Source organism: Lolium perenne, chromosome 7 (assembly GCF_019359855.2).
Source record: "Lolium perenne isolate Kyuss_39 chromosome 7, Kyuss_2.0, whole genome shotgun sequence".
NCBI classification, from domain to species: domain Eukaryota; kingdom Viridiplantae; phylum Streptophyta; class Magnoliopsida; order Poales; family Poaceae; genus Lolium; species Lolium perenne.
In genome coordinates, this window is record NC_067250.2 from 238,286,406 (window position 1) to 238,295,436 (window position 9,031).

Consider the following 9,031-nt stretch of genomic DNA (forward strand, 5'->3'; position numbering starts at 1 on the left):
TGGGGAGGTACAACTGACTGAAAAATTACTAATGCTTTGCACAACCAGATGTTCACAAAGGGAAACAATTGAACATTGCATATACTTTCGGACTGTAATCATTCATTATACACCTCCGGCATCGGGCTGCCACAGCATGCACTGAGCAGAGACTACAAGCTGAAGTGGAGATTATGGGAAGGAATATCCTAGAAAGGTTAGCATGCTAATTGGCCAACCTACAAAGGTACACCAGTAGACGCAATCTTCTAAATATCCACTGCAAAATGCAACAGATAGGGCGTTGGTGAAATGTTCGACAACAAAGAGTGATTCCTCTCTTGCAATGCAGAAGGTTCAGACCCAAAATTATGCAAAGCACAACAACTTTAAACTTGCAGAGCATGCCATAAACTGAACAAAAATGGATCAGGCTGTAACACGTTTTTCATGAAAATAATGAGGTAAAACCAGGACATTTAAGCCAATATACCAAGGTGTCACATATGTTGGGACTATGTGTTACTATTGTATGGGAACACGAAACAGAATACTCACTATACACATATAATTCATATGTATACTTATATAAAATCAGGTTAATAATCGAGCCCACACCTATTACAGTATTACCTTTACAGAATATATACAAACACGCCTACTGTTATATCTAAACCAAGTAGCAGGGTACACCATTCAATTATTATGCTATTGGGATTTCCCACCTCGTCTTCGAACAGCCAATGAAAATTTCAGGCCACATCAGTGAGTACAACCGCACAAATCGTGCAGAAAAAATGGGCATCATCAAGTTATCCACGTTCGCAAGTGGCGACTCGGTAAAACTATTGCTCTTCTGCTGAAAAGTTGGGTTCTGCTGGCTTCTGTAACAGCCTTGCAGGCACTCTTTCCTGCAGCCGGGCCTTTCGGGTGGAATTCCTCCTCAGGATCCGCATCATGTTGCGAGCGAAACGTGAAGCATATATCGCTGCACCGAAGCCGAGCGAAGTAGAGCCATCATTCACAATCGCAAGTTGCAACCGCTCCTCCTTCTCGCGTAAAGAATCCTCAATCTTCTTCCTGCAGTGCCTGTGCCAAGCTGCTTGTATAAAACAAGCAGCCCAGGTTCTCCACTGCTGTGAATAGAACCTAAACGTGTGCCGGAGCTGTTTGCTGTGGAGTCGTCGGAACTGAGTGGCCACAAACTTCAAGTCTTCAGAGATCAAAGCAAAACCTTCAACTTCAGACATCGGCTTCACTGTCCTGGTTGAGCTGGGGAGACTGGATGTTGAGTTGGGATCAAGAGCCCAGGTAAGAAGCTCCTCACCACAGAAGTCTCCGCCTTCCAGAACATCAGAGTTGAAGAAGCCAGTTTTTCCACCATTTGTCGTCATACTCATGAGGTTTCCTCTCATGATGAAGAACATTTCATTTACTGGATCCCCTTCACGAACAATGCACCCACCCTCTGTGTATAAAACAGGCTTTAGTCGGTCGCACAAGGCATTCAGGAGCTGATCGTCCATTTTTTCAAACATTGGAACCTGAAAAGGAAAAAAAAATAACCAGCAACGTGAACACATTAAGGGTTGTACATCATCTGCAATGAGTCCTGACTACTGACGGGAGGGGGAGAGAGAGAGACTATGGTGGTGTTCATAGCAGACCACCTCTGCCTGAGCAAGGGAAGTCAGCGTAACATGTAACTTGCAAAGCACTCGGCAAGTTCCAAAGAGTAAGAAGAAACCAGAAGTGACAAATAGGTCAGGGATAAATTTTCCATTCTGGACTTTTTTCTCACTCGCCCAGACAGCGGTCATTGGTACATGGACGAAAAACATAGTATCTTTCCAGAACTGTGGACCTAGGGATGGTACATGCCACTAAAGTCCTTCTACTATGTTATATTCATAATTATGGCCCTCCAACAGCCAAATTTTCTGGAAGAAAATATCACAAATTTTCAGCATGTAAACAAGGTGTGAGGAGGTTATATAATAAACAGTACTTAAAGAAAATTCCTCCCAGTAGTCTACAGACAGACAGTAGTCTATCAGTAGTAGGAGTAGTAAATACTCGGCAGTTGTCAGGGAACATGCAATGTATTCTTAACTTAAACTAGTTATCTACTTGTGACTTCGCTTACTGAGTTATTTTCGAATTTTCAAATAACCTACTCATGAAAGACACCTACAAAAAAAAGGCAAACCGAACAGGAACAAATAAGAATCATTCATAGGTCATAACTCAGAATATATGGTTTCAAAATAGCTCAACTGTTCATTTGACCAGATGATTTTCTTAAACTGGCTCAAGCCAGCAATAACGATTACTGGTCAAGCGATACGCTTGTTTGGCAAAAGGCAAGCGCAACAGGGTGCAATATAGATTATACATGGCTTTATTACCGGGTGTAAATAGTTCGACTGTTTGCTTGACTAACTGATTTTTCCAAAACTTCTCAGATCAGAGACCAACATTAGTGTTCATAGCCAGCACAGGAAGTTACTCTATAACAGAAACTTGTATGTTGTAAGAACATACCCTCATAAGAAGTGATAAACAAAGATGTCGTTTTATATCCCTCCTAAGATCCTTGGGGAGGTTCACCAGGAGGTGCTCTTCATCAACCCCACTTGTTTCTTGCCATCTATATTGTTCATAACGCCGTATTCGCTCCTTGAGGTTCCCAGGAAGATGTCGATATGACATCCATTGATCTGTGTCGCGGCTTTTCACTCTCGTTTCTTCTATTCTCAGAGAGGCTGACTGCAAATAGGTCTATAAAACACGCAGAAAAATACAAAAGAAAACAGTTAGGGGCTTCGCGCATGAGTTAGCTACCCAAATAGCACAGAGTCACATGTCAGCAAAGAACACCATAATTTGTATTTCTATATCATTATCAGGGAGAATTTGAAACATTGTTTTGTATTATGTGTTCCACAATTTAAGAAAGTAACCATTTGTTCTACTTAGATCGAACCATTTTGCAGCAATACTATACTGTTTTAACTCATAAAGTCATAATGGCATGTCACGTCGCATAGTTCTGTGGAGGTAGTACTCACAAGTCACATCCGGTAGCGCAAGAACATGCACCCATCTTACTCAAGATAAGTTGGACAGTTTTGGGGTTTTATGGAATTCAATTATAAATACAGTTTTTTTTGCTACATGTAATTCAATCATTATCATTTTCTTCTAGCGTGGAATATATTTTAGCACCAGTCTAGCATTTAAGATCTCCAAATGATTGTGAAGATATCAGAAGTTCAAAAACAATAACGCATTATCATGTTTCTGGTTCCAATGCGACTTTTATTGATGGAGTAACGTCAAATATGATATTAATTTATTTTTCCATGATATCTACAAATTCTGAATTAAAATGGAGGAAAATGAATTATAAATTTATAATATTCCTAGCTATCAGTGATAAATATTATTACCTGCACATTACCAATAAGAAGTGAAAAAAGAACTAAGCCGGATATTGAGACAAAAACTGCAAACATGTTTTCCCATGCCTGCGTGCTTGTTTTCAGGTTTTGGCCAAGAGAGCTGCATTAAATAGATCAAGAGAAATGTAAGTGACTAATTATTACAATCTATAAACACATAGATGCGCTGTAGTTATCTTTAGGGAAAACCTGAGATTTTGCAGACCCCACCAAACACAATAGAGTAATTTCGCAAAAAAGTTTTTTGATTGTGAAACATTTGCTATGGCTGGTGCATAAATTCCAAGGAGCGGGTCTGGAAGATTGGTCGTGGAGTTACTTGGAATGCAAACATGTTGTAAGAAAGCATTTCCTATGTTTATATCACCATTTCCACAGTACAAATATGCAAGTTTACAGTCTGGAGTTTGACCACATTGCTGTCTCCAGCAAGCATCTTTGCGTTGAATAGAAAGCAAGTACCAAACCGCTCCAAGAACCTGCAGGTATTAAAGATTACCCATAAACATGTAGCCACCAAGGCTTAATTGCATTGCACTTCTAAAATTAGTCCATCGTGCTGAAGATAGATCTAGATGATGACATACAAATCAGCCTACATAGTACCTTTACTTACAAGCAGTTGTCACTTCAGATACTAACATGAGCTAGAATATACAAACTTGAATCTTTTAACATTGATAATAATAATAATAATAATAATAATAATAATAATAATAATTGAAAAATAAGAAAATATGATACTCTGTATACATAAGAATTTTATATGATGAATTTAACAATAGTATTAGAAGAAATTGACATACACTATGAAAATGTGGAAAGCATTGTAACAATATCTCTTAGCAAGACTATCAGGAATTGATATATATGTGGTAGAATATATCTCGACGTGGACGATAGCTCACCAGGGGCATGTTACAACAGAACTGTAACATAAATACACATATGTTATTATAATATATATATATATATTATAATATTATGGTTGTCTGTATCCGAGGATACCCCAGGAGTTTGCCTTCCTTTTCGGAAAAAAAAAAATCCAGAAAGGGTTGAAAGCTTGGAATGGTCCTATACAGGCACAAACCGGAATGGTGCCCAGAACAGAATTGGTAACTTTGCCCAAGAGCCCTAAAAGGTGTGAGGGTTGTGAAGATTGATAATCCATTCTACTTTCTTGAGATTGTGCCTACAGAATTTGCAGCTAACTTTGCCAAATATGGTTTTCATTTTCACCATGATTATTTATTGTCGCTATTTTGGTACTGTATCGCAATCGACAAAGTATCACAAATAATCCATGCCAAACTTTTGCACATACTTTTTAATCTAGGATCTCTAATCTCTTACCACACATGACTGCTGACTTCAGAGTTATTGCAAAAAAGGATGACTGACTTACATTATTCACAATACAGAAATTTATGAACATGGCACTTACATGGCTAGCAAGCATGTAATTTATGAGGTTGAAAGCAGCACCAGCCCATGCTGTCTCTGTAATTATCCCAGCAGATCTGGTGATTTGAAGATACAATGGTCGTATTCGGATTAGCCGAGGCACATATTGGCATATAACTATAAGCAACAAGATGTTTTTGGCTTTCATGAACTCAGAGGTTTGAAGATTACGTAGCACGACCAAAATGACGACCTGAACAAAAGATGGTCAAGATTAGTTACTGCACTATCAGAACTACAAATTACAGAAAAATACCCAACCAGAATGATAGCATCGTTCTTTGTCTATATTTTGCATCAATCAATATTCCAATGTAAGAATTAGTACAAGGCAACAATATAAACTGAAAAAGGCAAAATTTGTTTTTACGCAATATAACTCTTGAAATAGATGGACCACAATTTTGACATAGTTCTCATGCAAGGGCAACCAGAGGTAATGGATAAAATTGCTAAAATAGAAAAGCATAGGATCTATCCAAAAAAGCATTTGCTATGATGTGAACAAATGCTCCATCCTAAGCCTAATCAGCTAAATAGCATAGTACCTGAGGGATGGGTAAGACAGCACAGACATCAATCCAAAAATATGTTGACAAATACCGCTTGGCTATAGCATATTTGTCCCCAACCAGTACACCCCTACCAAAAGTTGTAGAGGAAGATGTGATAAAGCCTGTCCAAAACTGAAATACCATATGGAGTATATAGAATATATCTGTCACAGAGCGTAGGACACTTGCTGTGATTTCCAATTTCCTATCCAAATACCAGCAATAATTTTGATCATTGATAACTGGGATATAGAGGAACAATGGGTCCACAGAAACTGCAAAAATACATGATAACACGAATATCTTGTTCCATCTTTGCAGAAATGGTCCTTGAGGGTGAAGAATGTTTGGCCTGGACTTTCTGTCATCCGGCATTGAACTCTTTAAGGTTTCAGAATGGAAAAAGTTTCGAAGGAATGCAAATACTCCATCAGTTCTTTCTTTAAGTGATCTAGGTTCATTATGTCCTCGTGGTGAAACTATGTTCTCCGAGTTAACAGATGGCTCAGGTGATCTACAGTCCTCAAATCTGCGTATATCATGAAGCAAACAGAACAATCAGAACCCATATAACATGGAATTTTCACCAATGCTTCATTGTTCCCATAAAACCAAACGAAATTGCACTGCTTTAGGGGAAGAGGACTTCATTGACTGATTTTGAGGTAGAGAGACTGGTCATAATATTGTGTGATCAAAGTAGAGGCACCAAAGTTCCATGTACCCTCATTTTTCACTGAAGGAACTATCCCACTAGCATTCACATGTGTTGCGCTGCCAACGTACTAAAACAACTAGTTGAAGGCTGCAAATTTGACAAACCATTGTTCTCTAGAAATTATCTCAAACAACAGGGTGTGTAAGAAGCTGACCTAACATATTTGTCCTCTCTTTCCATCATCATCTCCACCAGGCCAACAGTTAGCTGCTGGAGGATAGATCAGTTCTTCAAGGTGTGGAAATTGCATACATCGAGTTCCCTGATGATTATCAAGCGTAAGTAAGAGCAGCAAACAATAACTTTCTGTACCAAGAATCCCATAGTACATCTGACAGAAATGTCCAGTGAGACAGCTTAAATATTGTCAACCGGGCTATAATAGATGAGAAGAGAAACACGGTGGTTCTGAGGCCTCCATGAGTAGAAACAAGAAAATGATGGGTAAAATGTAGACAATTATGAGTTCCCTTGGTATACTTTTTTTTGCGGGGAGTTCCCTTGGTATACTTTAAAAGTGATAACCGTCAAAATAATACAGTAGGTTGTTAAAATTTTCCACCAGGATAACAGTAAACACTAGGTGGTACAACTGAGCCAGTCTGATAAAGGCAAATAGACAGCGAGCGCTCATACCAAAGTTTTTCCAACATCGCTACATCTCCGTGGCCATCCGCAAAAGAAGTACCAAAGAAAGGCATGCAAGAACTAAACAATTGGCCATGTAGACAATTAATAAAATTTACAAACAAACAAACAGAGTGCCTACAGAAAAATCGCACGCACTAGACAGGCTACATACAGTACGATCATAATCTCCCCACGGCAGTCTACAGAGCTAGCCCACCAACCCCGCCGCAAAATCACGCGCCCAGAGGCCATAGGTAAGCGAGCGCAAAATCAGACTAATACAGAAACTTAAAACGGAGCAGAAGTGCAGTAGGTTGGAGCAGAGGAAGCGGAAGCTTTACCTAGGGTTTGAGGAGGGGTTTTCCTCTCCTTGCGCGTGTTAGGCGGGGAGGAGACTGGTGGTGGGGTGGAGCAGTTGGGGAAGCATTGACGGGGCCTTGGCGGTCATGCGGCATTGTGGTGGAGGTGGTGGACTGGAGCGGAGGAGGAAGGAGAGGAAAGAAAGTGGGTGGGTGTGGACACTCGTGGTGGACTCCACAACGACGACGGGTCTCGTCTACGCCGTGGACCGACCGGCCTACGCCGGCCCACTCTGGAATTCTTAATTGTTACACCAGATTAGACGTTAGGTTATTTTGTTATTGCACCTGATAATGATGGAGATCCTGCATTCCTTGCAGAATATATAAAACAACACGTTTAGCTAATCATATTGTATGCCAATTAGTGTCGCTGGATTTATAGTGAAAAACATTTTTCAATGGTGTAAATATTATAGCAACAATCTCTATATATTTAAAATAATTTTTAGTTAAAGTAAAAAACATGGAACACCAGGACCTTATTCATTGGAATGGAGGGACTACAATTGCAGTTGTACCCACCGGCCCACCGCTACCACCTTAGTGGCATCATCTTTAGTGACTTTTTTAGAAGACGTAAGTCTAGTTCACAACAGTAGCGTCCTGAAACCCTATTCTTGTCCTCTGCATCATATAAAAGAAAGGGTACATCTGCCATGAGAGAGATAACTTCTAAATCATCACACCGAATATAGCCATAGTACTACTTGTAATTTTGATTCCATGGCGATTGTGGTGTTGTAAGACTATCAAGCATTCATCTTCAAGCAATTCTCTATACAATGCAATCTATTTGTAATCTAATCGCGTGTGAGTAGTCTCTTTAGGCTATGGATAAGGCCTAGGCTCAGGGCACCATGTGTGCACGAAGATGGAATTCTCAATATAATTGTGATCTTTAAATGTTTGTGCAGATATTTGTTTATTCTCTATCTCTCAATCCCGTGACTCGTTGTACCCAAGAAACAGAAGATCGATACAAGGAAGAGACACGAGCGGGGAGGAGAGAGAGGAAGGTAATGTTGAACCTAGTAACAATAAGGGTAGTACAGTAGTTGAATTCAAGTACATGGGAAGAAACAACCACGTCATGGAATGTGTTGGTTATGTGTAAACCTTAATAATTGAGGGCAACCCCACGGGATGGACATGGCCAAGAGAAACTTCAGTCAAAAAAATGCATCGCCCACTTATATCTTTTACAAAGAATGCATATGAAATTACCATTGATAATTAATCTTATAAAGCACCACGTGTGTACAAAGCTATGGGTGGAACCTTTGCTCTAAGGCTATTTATTTTATTTGATAACCAGTGCAATCTCATTGTTCTTCTAGGAAATGAAAACGAGCACACTAACTGATGTAGCCCCGCCTATCGTCGACGCCACACCATGGCCAAGGAGTCCCCCAAGTGGACCAACAACACAAACCCCCGCCATATATGTCAAGGTGAACTCTTTCCTCTCTATGGTCGACCTCAACACCAACTTGAATGGTATGCTACCTCATGCCTATCATCATTGTGTCTATAGGTGCCGACATCGACAAGGACCAAGAGAGAAGGAACTCCCATGGTGCAAGGAAGAGAGAAGAAGGAAGAGGAAGAAGAGGCGGGAGGAAGAGGCCAGACTGGCCGGTCCAGGACCCGGTCAGACCGGACCCACAACCGGGTCATCCGGTCCCAGGCCCGGTCAACCGGATTCCCTGCCTCGTACCGGAAGGCGACCGGAAACTTCGCAAGTTCCCCGTTGGCGCCCGGTCGACCGGACCCAGGACCGGACCACCCGGTCACAGGCCCGGTCTGACCGGATCCCAAACCGGATTGCACGGGTTCGACTCGACCGGGACGGCCCGAGTC

The 9,031-nt window shown here is 40.7% G+C and overlaps 1 protein-coding gene across 1 annotated transcript; it reads right to left on the reverse strand.

Annotated features, from left to right (window-relative positions):
• Positions 1 to 539: 539 nt before the first annotated feature.
• LOC127314033 (cyclic nucleotide-gated ion channel 1) lies at positions 540 to 7,302 on the reverse strand. The gene is made up of 8 exons (XM_051344497.2): positions 7,151 to 7,302; positions 6,334 to 6,441; positions 5,456 to 5,990; positions 4,888 to 5,100; positions 3,633 to 3,922; positions 3,432 to 3,543; positions 2,524 to 2,760; positions 540 to 1,523 (listed from the first exon to the last, which is right to left on the reverse strand). The coding sequence occupies exons 2-8, from the start codon at positions 6,363 to 6,365 to the stop codon at positions 825 to 827; spliced, it is 2,118 nt and encodes a 705-aa protein (XP_051200457.1). The 5' UTR covers positions 6,366 to 6,441; positions 7,151 to 7,302; the 3' UTR covers positions 540 to 824.
• Positions 7,303 to 9,031: the final 1,729 nt, after the last annotated feature.